A 27,966-nucleotide genomic window follows, 5' to 3' on the forward strand; every position below is an offset into this window, starting at 1 on the left:
CTGTCAAATAAAAATTCTGAGACTCTCAAAAGGAAAATTGTGATTGTGGAAATGATTGCATACCTGTTCTAGAAAATTTTGTTTATTCCTCACACTGAATTTGCTAAGTGCACCAAAAGCTGCAAATGCTGCAGCTCTAATCTTTACATCAAGGTTGACCTGATTGAGAAGAACCAAAAGAAACTGAATCAGATGAAAGGAAGCAACAGAAGCCACTGAAAAACATCCGCAAATTTCAACAAATATCAAATGAAAGATGCATACTGTCATGAAATTCTAAATAAGAGATCAGTAGGATAAGGAAAAAGCTAAAAAATGTGTCACAAGATGACACTCAGAAGATAAGTATTTCAGAAAACCAACCCATACTTCACAAGCAAAATAAGACAAAATACCAATTAGAAGCAGCATCAATTTTGCAGCTTCAAACAAGCTGCAGCAGTGGCAGGATTTAGATAGCACCATTAGTAGAATGCCTTGGTATTTCATGATTTATCTATTTCATGTAAAAACAGAAGAAAAAGAAAAACAGCAGCATAGGTGAACAGCGACACATACAATATAGTTGGGTGGTGCATGAGAATGATCTTAGTGTAGGTTCACAATTCACCAAGATTGTTGGAAGCATGAATTTCTAGGATGTGGAAGGCAGCTAATAGCACTGCATAAAGTATTAGAAAGCATTACCTTCAAGGACAGTAGTATAAAGTTTTGCAGGAGAAGGACCCTGTGCACTATAATAGTGTTAATAGGAGTTCAGTTTACTAACACTGTTTTGTGCTTATGCTGAACGTAAGTAGTCAACTATTGCATAAAGAGTGAAGACTACTAGTTGATAACATTCAGAAGAGGCTTTAACAAAGAAAATAAGATTCAGAAATTCTTGAGAAGAAGTTCTGAGAGAGAAATGCTGTTCAGCATGACAAAGAGGATGAAGAGCCCACACGGAACTCTCGTTGTCCATTAGCATCCCCTTTCTGCCAAAAGCACATTAAAAACCAGAAATGTCACCTGAGGAGATCAAAATTACTTGATAGGAAATCATAAACCTCACATTAATGAATATCTCAAGCATGAGAAACATAGTTATTATAGTTAACAAGCAACAGGTAGAAAATGGGTGCAAGAATCCGTGAAAATTTTAGCCCATAGCCTCCATGAAGCTTCAAAAAAATGCTTTAACTTTATGAAAATTAAGTGCTTACGAAGCATAAAAGGAATGTTGCCAAGTGTTCAATGGAACATTATAAGCAATATCAGTAGAGAAAAGAAGTGTACAAAGTCATTCTTTCACCTTTCCAGATTGTTAACATACCAAAGAAACTGCTTTTAAACAAATAAATGTTCAAGCTTTTGTGCAACCATGAACCATACAAGGGTGTTGAGGAAGAAACCAAAAAAAAAAAAACTCCCAACTCAAAGATGGACATCCAAACACGGAGAGCTAATTTTTTCTATTGGGGAAAGCAAGAATTCATGAAGTTATTAAAAAAATGAAAGAAATACAAATTTTGCATCTCCAAGGAAAGCTTCTGAAATTTTAGTTTTCAAAAGAAAAAAAGACAAACAATCGGAAACAAAGACTAGGCTCTCATGTGAAAGAAAACAGTACACAGGGTTGCAGCATCACATACTAGTGTTAACCCCCTTAGCAGGAAAAATTTACAAGACTTAAATGCCCTCAGTTGATTATGTTCAACTGCTTCTTTAGGACGGTACTGAGCAATGATTGATGAGTACACACAGTCATGTAAACAAGTTCCAATGCCCTTTTCTTTTGTCTATAAAAAAAGAAGATAATTCTCCTCATCAGATATTGCTTATTCAAATTCAAACATTTTAAATTAACTTCACTAGAGATTATTCAACTCCAGTAACAACAAACTGCGGCGAGGCCAACGAGTTGGCTCAGTTATTCCTGATAATGTTTCCTTTTCCATGATTTTCTGAGACACGCAATCAATTGGTAATGCAGTGCTTCAGGCCTTATCTGTAAAAGGACAGTGGTCATCCAAAAATTAGGTGCAATGTGATCTCTCTGCACCTTTTTTAGATTCCTTAGACTTGATATGCCATCATTATCCCTTCCATGGAAAAATAGGAATGCCACACATGGAACTTTAAACTAAAGATGCCAAAAAACTTGGTTCCATGCATCAATCCACTTACCAAAAAACAAATAAATCAAACACACAAGGGGCTTCAATAAATCACTGTTCAAATAACAAAGAGATGAGAAAATGCAGTTCATAGTCATACTTTCTTAACCTACTATCAAAGTGATTATTCCTAGACATAAGGCTAGCTAGCCACCATGGCTCATCACGATGCACAGGTACAGGACACTAACCATCATCTTAGCAATCAATATAGGCTCATATGCCTAGCATAAGAGCATATTTGCATGCTTTACAAGCCAGAGACATAGGGAATACAAGATTTCATTTCACTCACAATTTGCAGTCAAGCACCAAAATAAAGCCATCAGAAATTGACGACCTTCAGTTTCGTCCAATATGCAATGATAAATTAACTTATCATGACAATTTAAAACATTTGGCCAACAGACAACATGACATATTTTGCTAGTAATGAGTGCATAAACTATCATATTGATGAGATCAGGTCCCTTACACTATCTGCTAATGTACCAATGGTAGAGGTCTCAACAATATGCAATGCACTGGTATAATGAAACAATTACTTACTTGAAGATTCCTTAATCGTACACAAAGATTTAGCAGAAAAGGATCTATATTGAAAGAGGATGATTCAAGAACCTGCAAAGCAGAATATTATCAAAAAGGGGCATACACTTGAGAAAGCCAAAATATATAAAAAAAAAACAAAAATAAAAACTCAGAAAAAAGAAAGCAAAGCACAGCACCCACCACAAGTAGACATTGAACTGCAGCAAATGCAACAGATTCATCAGGATCTTCAAGTAACGCAACAATCAACTCAAGTACTTGGGTTGCATGGTGAAGTGCATAGAGGCCGGGTATCTGCTACATATTTGAGAAACAGCGCTAAATGGATGAGAAAACAAACCATGGACAAAGCTGAAAAAGATGAATATGACCAAACCAGCAGATAAAAGCTCTATAAAGTGAACTGTAGCTTTGCAAGTAACATTTACCACAAGAGGTACTATTATTTCAACTAAGGAATTTCTTTAGATAACTAAAAGTAATGGAAGAAAAAAATAAAAATCTAACAAATGAAAAAAAAAGGAAAGCATCAGTCATATGTCAATATATCATAAAATATTCAAGCTGAAAATAAAAGTTAGTACATAATCAAGTTTGCTGTACAATGACAGAAATTACAGTGTCCTCGCAGGTACAATGTAGTGCTTGAAAAGTCACATGTGGACATGCATGCGTCTGCTTATATGTAGATGGATGGCCAAATCCAAGGACCCTATACATATATGACTTATTTTTCAGGAAGAACATGGAATATCCTCAAATGTGGAAATAGAAACAAAAAGTATCATAGAATGTCTAAATCAGATTTTGCGACACAAAAAAGCTAATAATATATAATTTTAAGCCCTTATAAATTTCAATCTGAAAATCAAAAGAAAAATTCATGACCTCTGTGTACTGGCTCAGGTATTTGAATACCAAAATCCTTCATTCTATGTGATGTTCTCAACAAAAATCAGCGCAATTGGTTTAGAAAGCCTATGGATATACCGGAAAATTTCATGAGAAAATCTTGAATCTGTTCAATTAAATGTCATCAGGATAAATTTTTTTAGAATGACATTATGATTTTGACACAAGGCATCCTGCAAGTCAGTTCTGTAATATGACTTGTCTAAATTTAAATTAGTCATATTACCATTAACAGAATTCATTGAGAGATAAAAACTTCTCCAAGACACATGGCATTTTCTAGGAACTGCATAGTTTCTTTTCAGATAAGAAACAACTATTGACAAAGGAAATTATTCAAATACACTTCGTTACTTATTAGTAATGTTTTTACTTTTTAGTTCTTTCCCTCCAGATACAAGGGAGCTACTCATACTCAGAATTTTGATTTTCCCTATTTTCCCTTTTCCCCTACTTTTTGCTTCCCCCTTTTTATTGATCTCAACAATGTATATTTTCGAAACATACAAATGCGACAGAGTAAGTTAACCAATACTGACAAGGAAAGAAGAGAAATAAGCATAACTTTCTCCAAGTAAAAAAATCTAAATAATTCATAATGACGAATATTTTAGCTTCACTTACCATGAATGACGAATAGTCAAATCCAATGGGGATTTCAAAGAAGTATTTTTTTATCAGATAACCCTTCATCTCAAAAAAATCATGGTAGGAAATACAAACTAAGCACCAAACAAAGCAGTTCAGTCTTGGAGATTAAGCATATAAGAAAATGGAAAATCCAAAATAGCTAGACCAGTTACAAATTGAAAATTTTCGGGAAAAGGCTAATGAAGCATCATAAGAATTCAAAACCCATTATATGATCACCAATAGCATTATTAGAGGAACACCATTGAAAGTTAATTAACAACTGCAATTAATTATCATAATTACAGAAACCAGATCTGATTGTGGAAAGACAGAATTCATTAACCTGGACAAGCCCTTTCAAACAAAGTCGTCTGACAATAGGTGACTCGTCTGCAGCATGCAAAGACATTGCTTCCACTAACTGCTCCAATAGTGAGCCAAATCCATCACTGCATGATATACACATAATTATCAAAGTCCATACACAACAGGCTATTATACTTTATGATACCAACTTATCTTGATAATCATAGAGCCTTTTTTTTTTGTTTTTTACCGCAAAAGAGTTGATCAACATATCAGTACAACAGATGATATAAAATCACATGCATATCACTCAGAAATGCAACTGTTACCTTAAGAACCATCCCACTGCAACATGATTGACTAGGACTTGAGATGCTACACATGCACTTACAAAATGGGCAAGCCTTCTGTTGCGACTTGTTTGAGTAACATTTGGCTGTATTTTTACATGGTATCAGAACTTGGCTTCTAGCATCCTACAGACCTATTTGAAACTTGTGGAAGACCCAGTGTTAGTGCATATGTGTTCAACCAAAATTGACCTACACAACATAGGAGGAAGAGAACAAGGGTGCCGCAATAGGTCACTTCCAAATATGATCAGTGTGACCTAGTCTGATCGATTATATATTAGAGGAGCATAATTCAAAACCAATGGTGCCCTCGAGTTACAAGAACAAATTACAACATGCACACTTGCATAGATTAACTACTAAGTAACAATGTTTTTGGAATGTTAAATACAACTTTCTTGTCCTGAAAAATTTGTTTATAAAGAGCTTAGGCATGGCTTATTGGTGATGACTAACAGGGTTTTACTCTTGAATGAGCATGAACAAGTTAAAAAATTAAAACATGTGGAAAAGAAACAATGAAATAAAAATTACAAAAGAAAATCCAGAAAACACAGGCTCCCCACTAGGCAGAAAATGGGAAAAAATGAAACAAAAAAGAAAAAAAAAGGAGTGCTTAGAAGACTTCCAAGCGACATTGCAGCCTCCTCCTTTTTCATGTAGCAATCCAGGGTTGAAAAGCCCTAAACAAGTTTTAAATTCCCTTTTTGCCATTACAAAGGGATGGCATGTTCAAAATGCCCCTCTTGACTTTCTATTTAACACAAATTGACTCGTTTTAAAAGAAAATCACCAATGTGCCTTATTTCACCCTACAAAATTTATTTAATGACAACAATGCCCTCACTTCAGTTTGGGAGTAAATACATGAAAAGAGTACAATAAATTCATTTTTACCTTATTTTAAAAACACATATTTTCAGCTTTTTTTTTTCATTCTTTTCATTAATATTGTGAATCCGTGATATTTTTGAAACTAAGGTGAAATTTGTGCCATGGTTTTGGATCAGGTCTAGGTGAGAACCAATCCAAAATATAAAAGTTTACATGTGTAGAAACTGTAAAAGCAAATAGAAAGATGAACACACAGATGTAACGTGGAAAACCCCTCAACTAGAGGGAAAAAACCACAGGTGAGGATGACTGGTGCCCACTAGCCGCCAGACACTCTCTCTCTTTAATTATCATTCACACACCAAAAATTAGGGTTCACACAGCTTAAGTAGGGCCATAGTATTAACACACTGGATCGGGTCCAGATACAGATCCGGATCCAAACTCAGATAGGTGACCCAAATACAACATATGTCAACACTCCCCCTCAAGTTGGGCATACATATAAACATGCCCAACTTGGATACATTTCTCTCAAATTGAGTCACAGGCAAAGGTTTAGTCAGAACATCAGCAGTTTGGTCTTCAGATTTCATATATGGTAGAATAAACTCTCGGCATCAATTCTCTCCCAGATGAAGTGACGGTCAATCTCAACATGCTTTGTTCAGTCATGTAACACATGGTTGTTGGCCAGATTGATTGCAGACTTGTTATCACAGTACATCTTTATAGGTCCTTCAATCTCTATCCCAATATCAGTCAGTAATACTCTCAACCACAGTAATTCTGACACTCCAGTAGCAGCAGCCCTATATTCAGCCTCTGCACTTGAGCGGGAACAAACATCTTGTCTCTTGCTTCTCCACACAACAAGATTTCTCCCCAAGTAAATGCAGTACCCTGAAGTAGATCTTCTAGTATCAACAAAGCCTGCCCAGTCTGCATCTGAATACCCTTCAATCTCAATCTGCCCTTGTTTCACATATAGAAGCCCCTTGCCAGGATTCCTCTTCAAGTAATACAAGATTCTGTCGACAACCTTCAAGTGAGTACTGTAGGAGCGTGCATGAATTGACTCATCAAATTTACGGCAAAGGTGATATCAGATCTAGTCTGTAACGCGCGGCGTTTGGGCGGAGCGGGTCGGGTCAGGGTCCAGACCCGGACCCTAGCCCCACGCGAGAGGAGCCCGACGCTGTCCCTCCTCCCTCGCATTCTCTTCTCCTTCGCTTTCCTCTTACCGTCTCTTCCTTACCCACGACCGGAGCTCAGGGAAGAAGGCGACGGCGACGGCGGCGGCGGCGGCGACGACGGCGGCGTTGAGGTGAACCCTGTCGTCCCCTGCCTCTTCCTCTCTTCTCTTTTCTTCTCCTTCCCGTTTTCTTTCCCTTCTCCCTCTCCCACCGTCTCTCGTCTCCCCTCTCCACCGAACGACTCTCCCTCTCCCACTGTCACTCGTCTCACTCTCCACCGTCTCTCTCTCTTCTCTCCCGTCCTCTCCCCTCACTGCCTTCTTTTCCCCTTTTGACCGAACCCTCTCCCCATTTTCTGCTCGTTTTCTATTTTTCTCCAATCAAGTACTTTCTCTCACTGATTTTCACTGTGCTATCACTGTTGGATCCGTTTTCAGCTTGGGGATTTGTCTTCCCCCTCGTAACAGCAATTAGAGAAGGCCTTGGTAGTGGCGGCATTGGAGGATTTTAGCCGTTTGGGGACCACTTGGACGCGTGAGGTGGCTGCCGGGAGGATTACAACAGTTTAGACCTTCAATCGGGGTGAGCAAGGCGAAATTGAACCTATTTTATGATATATTTCTCTTTGGAACGCTCATAATTATTGGTTGAGCATGCTAGAGCTTTGAATTGATTATTTGGAACGCATGTTAGTGTTTTCGTTTTTGGGGAAAGCTTGCGATTATGTTGGGAAGCGAAGATTCATATTTTGGATGATCATTTAAGCATGATAGATTAATTTTCGAAGCATTAGGGGAGACATGGTAGAGTTTGTGAGGTTGTGGGGAAGATTTAGGACCGTTTTAGTGAGCCTGTAGCACGCGTTTTTGTGAACGGGTGCATCTTGGAGTTAAATAGGGATAACGTACATAAGTTGGAAGTATCTTTGGGGTAGACGCCTTGATTTAAGAAAAAGGGAATTTTGAGAAAGGCGTTAGTGATAGACGGATTGATGGCTTTGAGTTTGGCATCTATTGGCACGGCTAGGAGTGGGAAGTGACCCTATTGGAGAACTTGTGGGTCGACACTACCCGTCGACACCCTCTTGAGGCGATGACACGTGCCTCAATGATTTTGTTTTGTTTTTGTTTGAATTGTTGAGGTAAGTAGTAGGAATCTTATCTTGTGTTTGTGTCTACAGGTACACCGGGTACAACCCGTCGACCTTGAGCTACCGGATTCGAAGCTCGAGGCATTTTGGAAGATTCTTGTGAACGCGCCCCAGGTATGGCGACATTCCAGGCAAATCCCTGCCTGGGCAAGTGAATGAATGTGTGTTCCTAGGATCATGGGATCCTAGGATTTGTGATATGAATTGATTGAGTGTTCCGTGAATGAATATGTGTATGCATGTACATAAATTGATATATGATATGAATTGTTTTGAAAGGCTTATAGTAATTGTTTTGATAATGTTACGCATTGCATGTGCATGCTAGAATTGATAACTGTTTAGGACAGATGAGGCGGGGTATCGAGTCGAGTGTCTCCTCGACCCCAATTGTGCATTAGAAAGCATTCTAGCATGATAACTGCATAGGACAGCTACGAGCCCACCACAGATTGAGACTACTTTCTGTGGTTTGGCTAAGTTTTCAAAGATGTGATTGTTATGATGATGAATGTGAATGTTATGTTTATTGAATACTCATTGCCGCGGGCAATGATGCAAATGTTTGCACAGTGGGTAGTCGTACCCATATGGTTATGACGGCTAGCCAAAACTGTTGTGGTTATGTGTAACCCTCGTGTGGAGGCAATTGGAGGTGTGGGTTCACTCGTGAAGTGAACCAACCTCAGGAGCTAGCCAGTTAAATGTGTTTGTGCAAGTATAAGTATAAGAATGAAAGAATAAGAGATGAGAGGCCAGTGGGATGTGACTATGTATATGGGAGTTGTCCCACTTTCGCCACTGGTCTCGCCTGTTCGGAGCGCAGGCGGTGCAAGGCCCCAGGGTACTGTTGTGTGATGTGCTTGGAGCGTAGGCTCCCGCCTTCCCAACCTGGGTGTCCTAGGGAAGGCTGAGTATCTCTCCTTGGAATTCACACATCCATGGATGAGTGCTCTACCGCTGCAGCGGATAGATGGATCCATACTGTTCTGGGCCACCACGGGGGTTGTCTCTCGGCTGTGGGCCGCCCGCGGTGTGCACGTGCCTGTGTTTGCACCCACAGGAACTGTAAATTCACTGATAGTAATGAAACTGCAATGTATGTGATTGAAATATATAGGATTGTTGTGCATGTGACTGTTGTGCTTATGAATGCAAGTGACATGTTGATGATGCCTTGCATGTGATTGAAATTATGTTATTGTAGCCATTGAGTGGCGTCTGCATGTCGTGTCTTGACACGACATAATGATAGATTGTTCTGATGTTTGTTTGTGTACTGAGCCCGACCTAAGAGGGCTTGGACTTTTCCTGGCTTGTTGCCATACTGCGAAGGCTAAGCCTTCAGTTGTTTCCTTTTTTCAGGTTTTGGTGTACCCGGGGCAGCAGGCTGAGCAGATGGCTACACTCACGTCCTACTGGGGAGGTTTTGGGTTTTGTTTTGTTCTTGTAGTGCCGGCGCGTCGGGTTTTTGGTTTTACTGATGCCTTGTTTTTTATTAGGCATCGATGTTGTGATTTTGGGGCATTTTTGTCAAATGTACAATTGAATTGAAATGCTATATAATGGAAAGCTTGCCCCATTGTTTTGAATTGTATGGCTCATTCCTTTTTGAACTATTGTGTAGTCACACCTCGATGTTGGATGTTAGAAAAAAAAAATGTTTGTGTGTCAAAAAGGTCGGGGTGTGACAGTTTTGGTATCAGAGCCATGGCAAACCCCACTATGGATGTGAGTTAAAGCCTATTTGTGAAGCCGTGTTGCCCAGGTACGCATTCATTTGATTAGATTGTTATTGTGGTTATGCTTTTTCACGTATAAGTACGTAATGTGATCTATGTTTTGAACTTCGTGCTACGTTGTGATTTGATTTGTGAGATTAGTCATAGACTGGGTTTGAGATTAAGGTTCTTGTTTGTACAGATGGAATATCATCGTAAGGGTAAGAAGCGAGCTGGGCCGTCCACAGAGGCACAGAGAGAGCCTAGTCCGGCCCATTCTGATGCGCATACCCCACGCGACGACAGTACGTCAGGGCACCAGTATGCCCAATTGGGTGGGGGTGCTCAAACCCCACTGAGGCAGACTCCACCTGTGGATCAACAGTCTATTTTGCTGACCACGTTGCAAACACTGACCTCCCTTGTGCAGTCCATGGTCAGTAACCAGAGGAGTAATGCATCTCCTTCCAGAGACACCACTGCGCCACTTAAGGAGAAGGCATCAGCGGTGTCGTTTCAACAGTTCATGGCGATGCAGCCGCCTATCTTTTCAGGAGGGTGCAGTCACGATAAGGCAAAACAGTGGATTGAGGAAGTTGAACGCATCTTTGTGCTTCTGAAGATGCCTGAGGAAGACAAAGTGAACTATGGCACTTACCTGCTGAAAGGTGATGCCATGGATTGGTGGAAATCAACTCTTGAGATCCGGTATGCAGGCCAACCGTCAATTTCTTGGAAGCAGTTTAGAGATTCCTTCCTCAACACCTACTACCCAGTGCATGCTAGAGACAAGAACATGCAAGAGTTTCTTGATCTACAGCAAAATCAAATGAGCTTGGAGGAATATATTACAAGATATCGACACTTGGAGGCGTATTGCCCACACTTCTACACCACAGACGGAGCTAGAGCAGGTAAGTTTGTGCGCGGTCTGCGGGAGGGACTGCGAACCAAAGTTTTGACGAGCAGACCTCGTGACTTGGACGAGGCGGTCACTATGGCAAGATGTATAGAAGAAGACTGGGCGAGGACACAGAAGGATCACCAGAAGAAAGCAAGCCAGCATTCACAAGGTGGACGAACCCAGGACCACTTTGCAGGCAGGACAAGGCCTTATGAGAGGCGGGATGATCGAACTTTCAGACGGAACCAGCCAACCCGTAGTGAGGCCACCCAGGGGTCAGTGGCTACTCCGACTTCTCAGAGGTGCCCTACTTGTTCGCGTGTGCACCCTGGAAAGCCGTGCTATCGAGAGATCGGAGCTTGCTTACACTGTGGAAGGATGGGGCACTTTATCAAGGATTGTCCCTTAAGGAAAGAAAGAGAGTTGAAGAAGCCAGAGGCCGGTCCTTCTAGCGCACGACAGACGACTGGACGTGTCTATGCTACTACCGTGGAGGAGCTTCAGGCACACGACCTTGTTGAAGGTACTTTACTTGTTGGTTCTCATATTGCTAGAGTGTTGTTTGATGCTGGGGCGACCCATTCATTTATATCTAGTCGATTTGCTACTTCACTAGAAGTGCCTGCTAGGAAGATGCCGTATGTTCTGAAAGTTGTTAGCCCTATGCATGCTCAAGAGTCGTGTAGTGAGTATCTATCTGATGTGGACGTGGAGATCCATCAACATCACTTACATGCACAGTTGGTGATCATGAGTTTTAACGAATTTGATGTGATTTTGGGCATGGATTGGTTATATGCACATTATGCTAATATAGATTGCAGGAAGAAGCAGATACAGTTGTTGACTGATGAAATGCAACCTGTGGAGTTCCATGCTCGTAAGGCCAGTCGAACTGATAAGATAATGGTGTCTGCATTGAAAGCTAAACGATTGATAGAAAATGGAAGTGTTGCCTTCTTGGTCAATGTGTTGACCAATGAGCCGGAACCGGTGAGGTTACCGGATGTGGCAATTGTGAGTGAGTACCCTGATGTGTTTTCGGAGGAACTGTCAAGTTTGCCTCCAACACGAGAAGTGGAGTTCAAGATAGAGTTGTCACCAGGGACAGCTCCTATTTCTAAGGCACCCTATCGTATGGCACCAGCAGAGTTAGAAGAATTGAGGAAGCAATTGCAGGAGCTCTTAGACAAGGGCTTCATCCGACCTAGTGTGTCACCATGGGGAGCACCAGTGTTGTTTGTGAAGAAGAAAGATGGGACAATGCGTTTGTGTATCGACTACCGCATGTTGAATCAAATCACCATCAAGAATAAGTATCCGCTTCCTAGAATTGAAGACTTGTTTGATCAGCTTAAGGATGCAAAGGTTTTCTCCAAGATCGATCTGAGGACAGGTTATCATCAACTCTTGATACGGGAGGAAGATGTTGCTAAGACTGCATTTCGAACCAGATATGGGCACTATGAATTCAGGGTCATGCCTTTTGGGTTGACCAATGCTCCCGCAGCGTTCATGGACCTCATGAATCGGGTTTTCCAAGAGTTCTTGGACCGATTTGTTATTGTTTTTGTGGATGATATTTTGGTGTACTCAGAGAGTGTGACAGAGCATAGAGATCACTTGAGAAGTGTATTGGGTCTTTTGCGCAAGCATAAGTTGTATGCCAAGTATTCAAAATGTGAATTTTGGCTAGAGAAGGTAAACTTTCTGGGTCATGTAATCTCTAAGGATAGAGTATCCGTCGATCCGGCTAAGGTGTCAGCTGTGCAGGACTGGAGGACGCCATGCAGTGTAACCGAGGTTAGAAGCTTTTTGGGATTGGCAGGATATTATCGCAGGTTCATACAAGACTTTTCGAAAATAGCGACACCAATGACTAAGCTATTGAGAAAAGGAGTGAAGTTTATTTGGAATGAAGAGTGTGAGAGGAGTTTTCAAACTCTGAAGGACAAGCTTACTGCTGCTCCTATTCTGACGCTTCCATCAGGTCATTCGGGTTTTGTACTGTACACAGATGCATCAGGAATCGGTTATGGTTGTGTGCTGATGCAAAATGGCCGTGTGGTGGCTTATGCATCAAGGCAGTTGAAGACACACGAACAACACTATCCCACTCACGATTTGGAGTTGGGAGCAGTTGTGTTTGCACTAAAGATTTGGAGGCATTATCTCTATGGGGCAACATTTGAAGTGTTTACAGATCACAAGTCTTTGAAATATATATTCTCTCAAAGTGATCTTAATTTGAGGCAAAGAAGATGGATTGAATACCTAAAAGATTATGATTTCACGATATCATATCATCCAGGTAAGGCGAATGTGGTGGCTGATGCTTTGAGCAGGCAAGCTAAGGCAACGATGTATAGTATGTTAGCATGTTCTTGGAATTTGTTACAAGATGTGATAGCATGGCAACCTTACCTTTGTGGCGAGAACAAAGCAACGATGAGTGCCGTGATACAACACCCTTTGATGGAAGAGCTTGTATTGAAGCAAAAGGAAGATCCTGATTTTGCTAAGAACGTGGAAGAGTGTAAGAAGGTAGATGCTTTCTGGCATCAAGATGAAGAGGGTTCATTGTGGTTTCGACATAGATTGTGGGTCCCTAGAGATGAAGGGGTGAAGCGACGGTTGCTTGATGAAGCTCATAAATCTAAGTTTTCTATACACCCTGGCAGTACAAAGATGTTTCAGGATATGAAGAGAAATTTTTGGTGGCCTGGAATGAAGCGTGAAATTGCAGAATATGTGGCAAAGTGCTTGGTTTGCCAACAAGTAAAAGCAGAGCATCAACGGCCCGGAGGCTTGTTGCAGAGAATCGATATCCCGGTGTGGAAATGGGAAGACATTACAATGGATTTTGTAGTTGGATTGCCTCACACCCGAAGACAGCATGATGCCATATGGGTGATTGTTGATCGACTGACGAAGTCCGCTCATTTTCTGTCTATTAGAATTAATCAGTCTTTGGAAAGTCTCGCAGAGTTATATATTGGCGAGATAGTGAGATTGCATGGTGTGCCAAGGTCTATCATTTCGGATCGAGATCCACGTTTTACCTCTAGATTTTGGGGGCATTTGCAGAAGGCTTTGGGTACCAAGCTTAAGCTAAGCACAGCGTTCCACCCCCAAACTGATGGGCAATCGGAGAGGACCATTCAGACCTTAGAGGACATGTTGCGTGCTTGTGTCTTAGAGTGGAAAGGAGAATGGGACAAACATGTGAAACTGGCAGAATTTGCATATAATAACAGTTACCACTCTAGTATTGGGATGGCACCTTTTGAGGCTTTGTATGGAAGGCCGTGCAGATCGCCAGCTTGTTGGACCGAATTGGGTGATGGAAAAATCGAAAACCCTTTAGTTTTGCAACACTACACCGACCAAGTGCAATTGATAAGGAAAAAGTTGTTGACTGCTCAGAGTAGACAGAAAAGCTATGCCGACATTCGTCGTAGAGAATTGACTTTTGAGGTGGGTGATCATGTGTTTTTGAAGATTTCCCCTACTAGAGGTGTTTTTCGTTTTGGTGTGAAGGGAAAGTTGAGCCCGAGGTTCGTAGGACCTTTTGAGATATTAGAGAAGATTGGCGAGGTGGCCTATAGATTGGCACTACCACCAGACTGGAGTCATGTTCATGACGTTTTTCATGTTTCCATGCTTCGAAAGTACGTACCAGATCCGACACATGTGATTGATTTTCAAGGTATTCAGGTGCAAGATGATCTGACAATGGAAGAAAAACCTATCAGAATTGTGGATCGAAGAGAGCAAGTGCTTCGCACAAAGAGAATCCCTTTAGTGAAGGTGGAATGGCAGTACCATGGATTGAAGGAGAGCACATGGGAACCTGAGGAGGACGTGCGGAAGAGATATCCGCACTTGTTTTTGCAGTGAGGTATGATCTAATTTCGAGGACGAAATTTTTTTTGTTAGGAGGGTAGGATGTAACGCGCGGCGTTTGGGCGGAGCGGGTCGGGTCAGGGTCCAGACCCGGACCCTAGCCCCACGCGAGAGGAGCCCGACGCTGTCCCTCCTCCCTCGCATTCTCTTCTCCTTCGCTTTCCTCTTACCGTCTCTTCCTTACCCACGACCGGAGCTCAGGGAAGAAGGCGACGGCGACGGCGGCGGCGGCGGCGACGACGGCGGCGTTGAGGTGAACCCTGTCGTCCCCTGCCTCTTCCTCTCTTCTCTTTTCTTCTCCTTCCCGTTTTCTTTCCCTTCTCCCTCTCCCACCGTCTCTCGTCTCCCCTCTCCACCGAACGACTCTCCCTCTCCCACTGTCACTCGTCTCACTCTCCACCGTCTCTCTCTCTTCTCTCCCGTCCTCTCCCCTCACTGCCTTCTTTTCCCCTTTTGACCGAACCCTCTCCCCATTTTCTGCTCGTTTTCTATTTTTCTCCAATCAAGTACTTTCTCTCACTGATTTTCACTGTGCTATCACTGTTGGATCCGTTTTCAGCTTGGGGATTTGTCTTCCCCCTCGTAACAGCAATTAGAGAAGGCCTTGGTAGTGGCGGCATTGGAGGATTTTAGCCGTTTGGGGACCACTTGGACGCGTGAGGTGGCTGCCGGGAGGATTACAACAGTTTAGACCTTCAATCGGGGTGAGCAAGGCGAAATTGAACCTATTTTATGATATATTTCTCTTTGGAACGCTCATAATTATTGGTTGAGCATGCTAGAGCTTTGAATTGATTATTTGGAACGCATGTTAGTGTTTTCGTTTTTGGGGAAAGCTTGCGATTATGTTGGGAAGCGAAGATTCATATTTTGGATGATCATTTAAGCATGATAGATTAATTTTCGAAGCATTAGGGGAGACATGGTAGAGTTTGTGAGGTTGTGGGGAAGATTTAGGACCGTTTTAGTGAGCCTGTAGCACGCGTTTTTGTGAACGGGTGCATCTTGGAGTTAAATAGGGATAACGTACATAAGTTGGAAGTATCTTTGGGGTAGACGCCTTGATTTAAGAAAAAGGGAATTTTGAGAAAGGCGTTAGTGATAGACGGATTGATGGCTTTGAGTTTGGCATCTATTGGCACGGCTAGGAGTGGGAAGTGACCCTATTGGAGAACTTGTGGGTCGACACTACCCGTCGACACCCTCTTGAGGCGATGACACGTGCCTCAATGATTTTGTTTTGTTTTTGTTTGAATTGTTGAGGTAAGTAGTAGGAATCTTATCTTGTGTTTGTGTCTACAGGTACACCGGGTACAACCCGTCGACCTTGAGCTACCGGATTCGAAGCTCGAGGCATTTTGGAAGATTCTTGTGAACGCGCCCCAGGTATGGCGACATTCCAGGCAAATCCCTGCCTGGGCAAGTGAATGAATGTGTGTTCCTAGGATCATGGGATCCTAGGATTTGTGATATGAATTGATTGAGTGTTCCGTGAATGAATATGTGTATGCATGTACATAAATTGATATATGATATGAATTGTTTTGAAAGGCTTATAGTAATTGTTTTGATAATGTTACGCATTGCATGTGCATGCTAGAATTGATAACTGTTTAGGACAGATGAGGCGGGGTATCGAGTCGAGTGTCTCCTCGACCCCAATTGTGCATTAGAAAGCATTCTAGCATGATAACTGCATAGGACAGCTACGAGCCCACCACAGATTGAGACTACTTTCTGTGGTTTGGCTAAGTTTTCAAAGATGTGATTGTTATGATGATGAATGTGAATGTTATGTTTATTGAATACTCATTGCCGCGGGCAATGATGCAAATGTTTGCACAGTGGGTAGTCGTACCCATATGGTTATGACGGCTAGCCAAAACTGTTGTGGTTATGTGTAACCCTCGTGTGGAGGCAATTGGAGGTGTGGGTTCACTCGTGAAGTGAACCAACCTCAGGAGCTAGCTAGTTAAATGTGTTTGTGCAAGTATAAGTATAAGAATGAAAGAATAAGAGATGAGAGGCCAGTGGGATGTGACTATGTATATGGGAGTTGTCCCACTTTCGCCACTGGTCTCGCCTGTTCGGAGCGCAGGCGGTGCAAGGCCCCAGGGTACTGTTGTGTGATGTGCTTGGAGCGTAGGCTCCCGCCTTCCCAACCTGGGTGTCCTAGGGAAGGCTGAGTATCTCTCCTTGGAATTCACACATCCATGGATGAGTGCTCTACCGCTGCAGCGGATAGATGGATCCATACTGTTCTGGGCCACCACGGGGGTTGTCTCTCGGCTGTGGGCCGCCCGCGGTGTGCACGTGCCTGTGTTTGCACCCACAGGAACTGTAAATTCACTGATAGTAATGAAACTGCAATGTATGTGATTGAAATATATAGGATTGTTGTGCATGTGACTGTTGTGCTTATGAATGCAAGTGACATGTTGATGATGCCTTGCATGTGATTGAAATTATGTTATTGTAGCCATTGAGTGGCGTCTGCATGTCGTGTCTTGACACGACATAATGATAGATTGTTCTGATGTTTGTTTGTGTACTGAGCCCGACCTAAGAGGGCTTGGACTTTTCCTGGCTTGTTGCCATACTGCGAAGGCTAAGCCTTCAGTTGTTTCCTTTTTTCAGGTTTTGGTGTACCCGGGGCAGCAGGCTGAGCAGATGGCTACACTCACGTCCTACTGGGGAGGTTTTGGGTTTTGTTTTGTTCTTGTAGTGCCGGCGCGTCGGGTTTTTGGTTTTACTGATGCCTTGTTTTTTATTAGGCATCGATGTTGTGATTTTGGGGCATTTTTGTCAAATGTACAATTGAATTGAAATGCTATATAATGGAAAGCTTGCCCCATTGTTTTGAATTGTATGGCTCATTCCTTTTTGAACTATTGTGTAGTCACACCTCGATGTTGGATGTTAGAAAAAAAAAATGTTTGTGTGTCAAAAAGGTCGGGGTGTGACATAGTCAGAGTGAGGTAGATCAATCTTCCAACCAGACGTTGATACCTCTCCTTAGCTTCTTCACAAAGAGGTTCTCCATCCTTAATACTGAGTTTGTGTCCAACATCCAGAGGAGTAGAAGCCGGTCTACACCCTAGTTTTTCCTGTCTCCTTCAGTAAATCCAGAGTATACTTGCTTTGATTTAGCACAAAGATCATACATGATCTAGCAATTTCAATACCAAGAAAATATCTTAGTTTGCCAAGGTCCTTGAGATCAAATTCAGCAGCTATTAAACTTTTTAATCTTGTTATCTCATCTTCATCATCACCTGTAACAATCATATTATCAACATAGACAAACAAAAGAGTAACCTTACCCTCCTTCTTCTTTACAAACAGAGTATGATCTCCGTTTCCTTGATTGTAGCCATGTTTTCTCATCACAAGTCTAAGACGTTCAAACCATGCTCGGGGAGATTGTTTGAGCCCATACAAAGGCTTCTTCAGTTTACAACATTTTCCCGGTTTCTCATATCCTGAGGGCATACACATATACAACTCTTCTTCAAGATCCCCGTTGAGAAAAACATTCTTAACGTCAAGTTGGCACGTTTTCCACCCCTTCAATACTGCTAGCGAAATAATAACTCTAACAGTCTTCATCTTCGCAACAGGAGAAAACGTCTCCAAGTAATCAATCTCATATTTCTAACTAAACCCCTTGGCAATCAGGCGAGCTTTGTACCTCTCAACATTCCCTTCTGGTTTGTACTTAATGGTGTAGACCCACTTGGATCCCACCAGATGAGCCGCTTCAGGAATTTCTACCACTTCCCATGTCCGATTTCTGCTTAAGGCTTCCATCTCTTCTTGCATAGCATGAGTCCACTTGGGATCACTCTGAGCCTCTGTAACAGTCCTGGGAATCACAACCAACGAAAGAGATGATACAAAACATTTGTAATCTGTACTCAGTCTAGAATATAACACAAAGTTAGCAATAGGGTGTTGAGTACATGACCTGACACCCTTTCTCAGGGCAATGGGAAGCTCCTAATTTTCAGTTTCTGTCTGAACAGTTTCTGTTTGAATGTCTTCCTCAACAGGTTTCTTTTGAGCACGACTTGGGTCATCCAGGGAAGAAGTAGGATTGGGATTAGGAGTAGAATTTTCACCATCAGTCACCCTGTCTGTACGAACTCTTCGGCTAGAGTACACCTGCCCAAACAAACGGTTACATTCCTCTTTCGTCTCAGTGGAACACTCTTCATTCCTTTCATGTTCAAGCACCTCAATAGCCGGTGGACTATTTTCTCGCTTGTAATCTAAAAAATCTGTAAATTGAATTTCTTGACTAGGAGAATACTATTCCCTTGACATAGACTTCTTCCCCTGAAGAGGATTCTCACAAAAGTAAGAGACATGTTCCAAGAAGGTGACATCCTTGGTAACATAAACTCGACCGGTGGTAGGATCAAGACATTTATACCCCTTTTGAGTAGGAAAATATCCAACAATCCCCTTTTTTCGTGACATTGAGTAACTGACGATTTTTCCTCTCAGCTACTCCATTTTGCGGAGTATAACTGTAGGACGTCTCAAGAACAATCCCCTTTTTTTCGAAAGAAATCTTCAACAGCTTGACATACATACTCACGAGCATTATCAGACCGAAAGGTCTTAACAGAACTACCATACTGGGTTTCCACATAAAGAATGAAGGTCTCTATGACATGAGACACTTCATTACGGTCTTTCAATAGATAAACAAACGTACTCATTGAGTAATCATCTATAAAGGTTATAAAATACTGAAAGCGACAACGAGTATTCATGCCCGAAGGCCCCCACACATCAGAATGAATCAAAGAAAAAACTTCATTAGCACGAGTGTTCGAAATAGGGTATGAAGCTCTAACATGTTTAACAAACTGACAAACATCACACGATAACATTGATATGTCCAGACCATAACATAAATCAGGAAATAACTGTTTCAAAATCCCAAAAGGGAGATGCCCAAGGCGTTCATGCTAATGCAAAAATAACTGAAGACAATTTTCTCTTTCCTGCTAACTGCTATCATAAGAGCTATGGCCACACGGATAGGAAGTCGATATAGGCCTTCAGACACCAAACCAATCCCAATCCCAATCCTCTTCCTTGTCACCAAGTCCTGCAAAACCCAACAATTTGCAGAAAATATAAGTTCACAAGTCAACTCCTTTGTAATCTTGCTGACAGACAGAAGATTCAAGGGAAGATGAGGAACATGTAAGGTACCATGCACTAAAAAATTGTTTAACAATGAAAGACTCCCTTTTCCTGCCTCAGAGGTAAAAGAACCATCGGCAAGAGAAACACGTTCCTTTCCTGAAGAGAGCTTATACTCATGAAAGAGCTTAGGATTGCCAGTCATGTGGTGGGTACACCACTGTCAACAATCCATTCTTCCATACAAGAATTACCTTTTTCTCTAGAAACCGCAAGAGCATGGTTGACTTTTACATCATCTACTGCTTCAACCTGACCAATATCAATCCGACTCAGATAAGCACAAAGATCATGAATTTGTTTAGCAAAGATATAGGCTTTCTCTTCACTAGAGTTGGCAACATCAGAAGTAGATTTCTTCTCACTGAAAGGTTTCCCTCGACTATTCTTCTTTTCTGGATGGAGGTCCCAACAAAAATCCACCGTATGACCAGTCTTCTTGCAGTGAGTGCACTTGCGAAGAGGTCGGGCAGCTCCTATAGGACCACGGCTAACAAGGGCAGACCTCTCATTGTATGAGATGTGATCCCCCTTTTTTCCAGTAATAATAAGGCGCTGTTGCTCTTCAGCCTCTACCCGAGAGTAAACCTCTTCAATACTAGGTAGTCTGTCAGAATTAAGGATTTGACTCCTTATGCCTTCAAAGTCCTCATTCAACCCTGCTAGAAACAATAATACCCTATTCCCCCATTCTTTAGTTAAATGACGCACCTGATCTTGGGGACAATCCCAAGTGTCATCAGAGTAGTAGTCAAGGTACTCTCACTTAGATTTCAAGGCAGCATAGGAATCTGCAACAGAGTGCTCACCTTGCCGTAGAGAATAGACATCTTTCATCAACTGATACACCCGGCCATACATCTGCTCAAGTATAACCCACATATCCCTCGCAGTCTTCTTGCGAAGAATAAGGGGTTGAATCTCGGGTGACACAGAGTTGACAATCCAAGTCTTAACTTGGTTGTCCTCAAGAAACCATGTGTCCCAAGCAACATTCGTCTCATTCGGTTCAATCTTCCTCCCGTTTATATACGCAATTCTGCCTCGACCTGCGATCCCCATGGTCATAGCAACGGACCATTGCATGTAGTTTTCTTTGGTAAGACGAATAGTGGTGACCTGAACAGGTATATTTTCAGTTCAAACACCCCCAACCTCAGTCTGACCAATGTTCACAGTGGAAGAGGATGATTCAGCCATGATCACGAATCAATACTGCAAAGAAAGAAACAACAGGCAAACAAGAACAACTGTGCATCAAGCAGGGCAGTGGCAAGTGTCTCCCAGCACGGCCCAAAAGCACCAACGGCAGAAGAAAACAGGCTAGGCTTCAGCGGATGACGACAGACGGGATGAGAGCAGCGGTAGAGCTGGCGGAGCTTAGGCGATGGCAGATGCTTGACGATGACTGAGGACACGCGGACGATGGGCAATACAGGGCGGCAGTGGAGCAAGGGCAGCGGCGGGCGATGGAAAGGTCAAGGCTGGAACTTCACGGTCGGAAAAAATTTCACAAATTAGTCACAGGCTCTGATACCATGTAGAAACGGTAAAAGCAAATAGGAAGATGAACACACAGATGTAACGTGGAAAACCCCTCAACTAGAGGGAAAAAACCACGAGTGAGGAGGACTAGTGCCCACTAGCCGCCAGACACTCTCTCTCTTTAATTATCATTCACACACCAAAAATTAGGGTTTACACAGCTTAAGTACGGCCATAGTAATAACACACTGGATCGGGTCCAGATACAGATCCGAATCCAGACCCAAATAGGTGATCCAAATACAACATGTCAACAACATGAAAAAAAAAAGTGCCAATGCCCTCAATCGGTTGACATTGCACTGCTACTCACTGGCAGTGGAGACAACGATTGGCGATCAGTAATGGAGGCAAAAGAGTCCTATACCATTTTACCAGTGAAAGAGATTACCAATGAGAGAAGATTCTAGCAGTGGCATTCCAAAGCAGCTCTGGTGGGCAAGCAGCAAGTATTAAATCCACCAATTAGAGCAGGAACAGATTTCTGACATTCAGATTGGATGAAACATTGCACCTTTGGTTTTGCAAGAAAACAGAGGAGAAGGAAGGTGCACAAAGGTAAGGGTAGCAGCAACAATCACAAGCCTCCTTAACCTTAATCTCTTATTAATTTGATCTGTTTAGACTATGGACTAATAAATCTCATGACATCATCAATATATCAATTGTGCCATTAATAATTGAAAATGCCAACATTAAAATAAAAGGAGCACCTAGGGCTGATGGATCTAGACGTTGTGATCCATATTCAAACACCCTCCCTCAAGTTGTACGTGACCTTGAATCATGAACAGTGTCCTGTCAGCCCTTTAGTAAATAAATTTGCTACTTGATCTTCAGTTCCAACATGATGGGTTCTATCTCCTTCTCTGCAACTTTTTTATGTGTAAAATACTGATCAATTTAAATGTGCTTTGTCCTGCTATGCTGAATCGGATTGAAAGCAATATTAAAGCACTTTAATTGTCACACAAGAGTAACGACCGAACAATCTTCTCTACTATATCACTAACCAGATGTCTAATCCATGTAACCTCTATTGTGCCTGTAACCATCCAATGGAATTCTACTTCTTTGCTAGATCGTGCGACAACATTTTGCTTTCGACTGCTCCAAGATACAAGTTTTTGCCTTATAAATACACATTAACCAGTCACCAACCTCCTCTCATTTGGATTGCCTACCCAATCCATGTCTATATAAGTGATGAGTTCATGCCCTGGGTCAACATCGTCATTCTTACAATAAAACACATTACCTATAGTTCCTTTCAGGTACGTGTCACAAAAAATGCTCTCATGGCAAGATTTTTCTCAGGTATAGTTCGGCAAGCTTGAAAAAAAGGAAAAAATACAGCAAAATTTTTTAAAAATTAAAAATCCTAAAAAATAGGAAAAATAAAATATGTGGGAAACTAATAACACAAAAATAAAAAAATAAGCAAATAAGCAACAAATAAAATTAGAAAAACCACCAGCTTGGCATTAAAAAAACGTGAAAAAACCACTTAAAATGAAAAAATGGGAAAAGCATGTGTTTTTTGTTTTTAAAGTTTTAAAAAGACGACTTATTTCTCATGTTTTATAAGTGCTTTTTTAAAAAAAAAAAAATTATGCCTATGATCTTAATATACATTTCACTGCCTCCACATGACCATCTCTTGATGGGTGAATAAATTGGGACACTCTATTGACAACATACACTATGTCAGTTCTCAAAGTAAGATACTGCAACATAAAAAAAAAAAAAAAAACTCTGACATCTCATAGGATTGGCACAAACAGCTGTATGAAATGTCTCTTTCTATAAATTAATGAGACATTCATTACCATGCATCATACTTATTGACTGTATAATACAGACACCCCTGTTTGAGGGGAGTACCCATGTCGACACAAGTACTGGTACTGGTAGAGTGTCGGACATGGCATGTTGATAGTGTTGGGTGCGGTCAATGCACCCTGGACGGTGTCCCTCCTTTTTTGGATTCATTCAAAATTGGCTGACTACAATTTTGTCTTAAAATTGACGCTTTTTTTAATCATATCATCATGTATATGCATATGACTTGTTTTGCTCATATTTTCTTTGAGTTCCTATATAATATAAGTTTATAACAGGGTTCAGCATAGGTGACTACTGCTGCAGCCACGTATCCTGAACCTTCTATATTAGAAGAACTGAGCTTATGTCCCCATAATCATCCATGATTCTATTTTATACTTTGTCCATTAGCTTCTTCTTCATAATTTATAAGTTATGAATCATGAATATATTGTTTTGTTTATTTAAGATCTTACTTTTTGTTATACATACATATATATAAGTGCGTGTATATACATGGCGGTATTCCTGTACCCATGCATTTTTTAAAATGCTCCACACCCTTACCTGTATCGTACCTCATACTGGCACCCATACCCATACCTATGTGACACAGCCATTGCACTCTTAACAATATGTTGATGTTCCAGTCAGCTGCCCCATTTTATTGATGAGTATGTAGAAAAGACAATGATTTACTCCAATATTTTGAAGAAATCCAATAAAGACATTAAAATACTCACCTTCTCCATTGCATAGAAAATGCATAATATTTGAGAAGTTGATCTTTGACAAAGGCATGTAAAGCACAAAACAAACCAAACACTTCAGATTTTCATAACATATATTCAAGTGTGTAGGGAAAAACTACAAATGAAAATGACATAAATATTAACTTCCAGAACATTTAGGTGCAGGCCTTCTATACTAAAATAGACGAGTTTGAAAGGCTTTACGCTCTTTGATTAGTTTAATTAAATGAAAGAATGTGACTATCATGTAACTAACAACTGGGCAAATTTCGAACATCAGTGCAGAACTTAAACTAGAAAGAAGAACAAGTAAGACCATCTCACACAAGCTATTCGAGAGAAGTCATATTACAATGAGCAAGATGACCATGCCAAGTATTTGGCTCCTTGCGGCTAACCTTAAGATTCCTGCCCACATAAATTAACTTCCAAAACCATTAAGCTTGAATCCAACTGACAAGGAAGTTTCATGATGTACAGCCATATGAATCAGCAATATCCACAATTGAAGAGACTTTTAAAAGTTGATGAAGAGCCACAATCTAAGTCACATGGGTACTTCAATAAGGTCGCCGTACCCCATACCCAAAATGGGTACTTGGACACACTTGAGTACCTTTAGATCCAAACTGCTTAATTTTACTTTGATTTTTTTTTTCCACCTTACTTTTCATTCTATTCTTAGAGTTATTGTTCATTAACATATCATGTTTTTATTTATATCATTTGTTTATTAAAATGTTGCTTTCATTTTGATTTCTTTGTGTTATTTTGCATATATACATACATATTTCCTGCCATACACCCGAACCCACACTTTTTAAAGTTGTCGTGTCCATACCTATAACTCCATACCCGTACCCAAACCATACCCGTACTACCCATGTGACTTAGGCCACAATTTTAAAAAATGCTTCCATGACTTCCAAGCAGCTTCAATAGATGAGTGAAAGCTTCAAAAACACCAAGGGGCTCGTTTTGAAGATGAAGAGTAACGAAAAATGAGCCCAAGCTCTAATACCATGTAAAAACAGCGCTCAATAGATGGGTGAAAGTTTCAGAAACACGAAGGGCTTCGTTTGGAAATTGTTGTATTTATTTTTTATAATCTTAATCTCATAGTTTTATATTTTAAAACATATGATCATTAGTAATTTTTTGCAAAATGATTCTTAAAAAATATTATATAAATTTAACATGCCAAGATTTTCCTTAAAATAAGATTTTTGAAAGTTCACTTTTTTCTCCAAACTGAAAAACAATGATTCTTGCTTTCTAATAATAAGAACATATAGAATGTAAAATTTCTTTTAACTTTTAAAGACGATAAAATGACATGTAAAATGAGTTGTACTAACTTTTTGTACTTTTAGCAAAAGTAAAATAATACCTTTGTCAAAAATGACATTCATTCTTATTTATTTTTTAAAGACGATTAAATGACATGTAAAATGAGTTGTACTAACTTTTTGTACTTTTAGCAAAAGTAAAATAATACCTTTGTCAAAAATCACATTCATTCTTATTTATTTATTACTGAGGCTCACCATCTAAAAGAATTTTTACATGGGTTTGCTGGTGAATTTTAAATCTTAAATAAGAGGGGGACATAAGACTTCTACAGTCCATCTCATGGCACATATATTTATTTATTATTTACATTACTATAAATTAAACTTAAGTTTTTTCTTTGTCTTTGTGAGGCAAAATGTAAAAGAAAAAACAATTGAGAGGGGCACTCAATAAAGTAAAGGGGTAGAGAAGTGGTATTTTTTTCAGCAATAATCATAGGTCAAAGTGGACAACTGGAAAAACTATAAGTTAGGGTTGGCAACTGTGCACCCTAACCATATCGTGACTCAGCCACTGGCTAAGCAAATCATACATAAGACCGACAGTATAAAGTAGTTACTATCAAAACAGCTATTTGGAAAATCATTTTTGAGACATAAATAGCAAGTTTGGAATTATTGACCAAAAGGTCTTCCAAAGCTTGATAATCCAATAGGCATGTAATTCAGAAATTTGCATGTCCAATCAATTAAACAGGTTAACAAAAGAAGAGCATGTCATCCATATTCCAGGTCCTAAGAAGTGAATCTTCAGCGGTTGACATGAGTAATTACTCCACAAATTACCTAATGATTGAGACAGACCATGAAGAACATACACAAGATTCTGGTGGAACTAACTGAATCATGCAAGCAAAAAGAATATAATACTAAAATTCCTATTTCCTACATTCTAAGAACTTAGCTAAGTCTTAATTAGCTAAACTTAGTGGAGAGGTTAATATCTAGATTACCACATACCTATACCGAACAAACTCTGATAATGCTGCAGACGCGGCTTCTCTCTGAAATTTTTGGTTCCGATTAAGTGCTTTGCATAAGGCAACGCATATGGGTTGAATCTGTACAAGTTCACCAGATGAACCATATCGACCATGATTGAAGAGACAAAAGAACAAAATAAAATAGCAAAAATAACATAGGCCCATCATAAGTGTAATAGAACTTCTCGACAGATCATAATGCCTTTGTGGCAGTTCATGATAGGCATTACAGCACTTTATCAACCTTCTTCAAGCCAAGGAGACAGACCAATATAAACTTACTTCTTTAGGTCTCTTGATTGCAACACAACTTGCCAGGTCATGTATAAGCGTTATCCACTTATCAGCTTCAATATCCTCCCCATGCCTGGCCAATATCTGTACAAGGATTGCAGTACAAGACAATTTGCTGTCAATGAATCACACAAAACAGTTCTTAACTATTCAATGAATCTTAATTGTAATGATCCAGTTCCACCCAACTACCCAATCTAATAAGTGCCAACCTACTAACAATTTCCTTTATTTCAACACCAAAAAATGGCTATGGACCAGGATTCAGTTTAGTAATGCGGCTCATTATATCATTCTCTTCCAAAAACTTCTAATGTCGGACCATATAAATAAGGGATGGGGCTTGCATATATCATTCTTTTGAAGTACTTTCATGGTGGGATTATTACAGAGAGTTCCCTCATCAGGGATGCTGCATTAGTTGCAAACACACAAGGAGAATTAAGTAAGTAACATCTCATCATTGTTGAATTTTCATCATTGTTGAAATATACCTTTCCCATTTCAAGATCACCAACACATTCACAAAATGACTGAAAGGTAGGCAACAGCATTCTGTGGAAAAAGAAAAGGGAAATCATTTTCACATACATCCCAAAAATGATAATCTCCAAAAATGCACATTGCAGTGGGAGGAAATACATGAAAGTGAATCACTTTGGAACAAAAATGAAAAAATAGTCATCACACAAAAAAGTACCTCAGTGGCTGCACATATCCAATCAATGCCAGGCCACGACAACTTCCTAACTGAAGAATAAGTGTGCAAAGAACAGAACTGTAACTCAATTCCACAGTTCTTTTTCCAGCTTTACCACCACCCCTAGCAAGACAAATTTGGAGGAAAGAATTGAAAATCAACTCATAAATAAATGAAAGAGACCTTAACACAGCTTACAATCAGCAAACCTGAAAAAAGCTGTGAGGGCAAGAAGAGCAGCCTGTGATGTACCATCCCTTTCAAGATTTTCATCTGAACTAATGGTTTCTGCCTTGACAGCCTCGTCTCTATTGACAGCAGGTTGATTAAGAACAGAAAGGACATGATCCAGAAACAAAACAGAAAGAACTGCATGTTGTGAGAAAGCCTATAACAAGAAAAGGAATGTTAGGGAGGTTGAACATATGGAAAGAGGTTTTCTGATCCTTGCAAAAATTCATACTAATACTCACATAGAATGCATCCTGTACTGGCCAGCTGCCTCGTAATCTGGTTATATCCTTTCTAATAATATCTCTCTCAGCTGCAGTTAGTACTTCATTGAAAACAACTCCAGAAATGGTACACTCAGCAAGGGAGCAGATCTTTTGTGTGTTTAAGAAACATGATATATGAAAATCAGCAGATCACAACAACGAACTACTTAAGT

General features: G+C 40.5%; 1 protein-coding gene across 3 annotated transcripts in view; it reads right to left on the reverse strand.

Annotated features, from left to right (window-relative positions):
* LOC116265166 (protein SHOOT GRAVITROPISM 6) overlaps positions 1–27,966 on the reverse strand; it is an 87,631-nt gene that overhangs the window by 1,391 nt on the left and 58,274 nt on the right. For all 3 annotated transcript variants that reach the window (XR_007575082.1, XM_031645698.2, XM_031645697.2), the window contains exons 37-46: positions 27,770–27,901; positions 27,506–27,684; positions 27,297–27,419; positions 27,091–27,151; positions 26,585–26,680; positions 26,280–26,380; positions 4,600–4,705; positions 2,892–3,005; positions 2,709–2,780; positions 64–159 (exon numbers count right to left, since the gene is read on the reverse strand). Coding sequence is in view for 2 of the 3 variants with exons in the window: in XM_031645698.2 (XP_031501558.1) it covers positions 64–159; positions 2,709–2,780; positions 2,892–3,005; positions 4,600–4,705; positions 26,280–26,380; positions 26,585–26,680; positions 27,091–27,151; positions 27,297–27,419; positions 27,506–27,684; positions 27,770–27,901 (1,080 nt within the window). In the remaining variant the exon portion in view is untranslated. The remainder of the gene's footprint in view (positions 1–63; positions 160–2,708; positions 2,781–2,891; positions 3,006–4,599; positions 4,706–26,279; positions 26,381–26,584; positions 26,681–27,090; positions 27,152–27,296; positions 27,420–27,505; positions 27,685–27,769; positions 27,902–27,966) is intronic.

The sequence above is a fragment of the Nymphaea colorata genome, chromosome 12, assembly GCF_008831285.2.
Source record: "Nymphaea colorata isolate Beijing-Zhang1983 chromosome 12, ASM883128v2, whole genome shotgun sequence".
Lineage (NCBI taxonomy): Eukaryota > Viridiplantae > Streptophyta > Magnoliopsida > Nymphaeales > Nymphaeaceae > Nymphaea > Nymphaea colorata.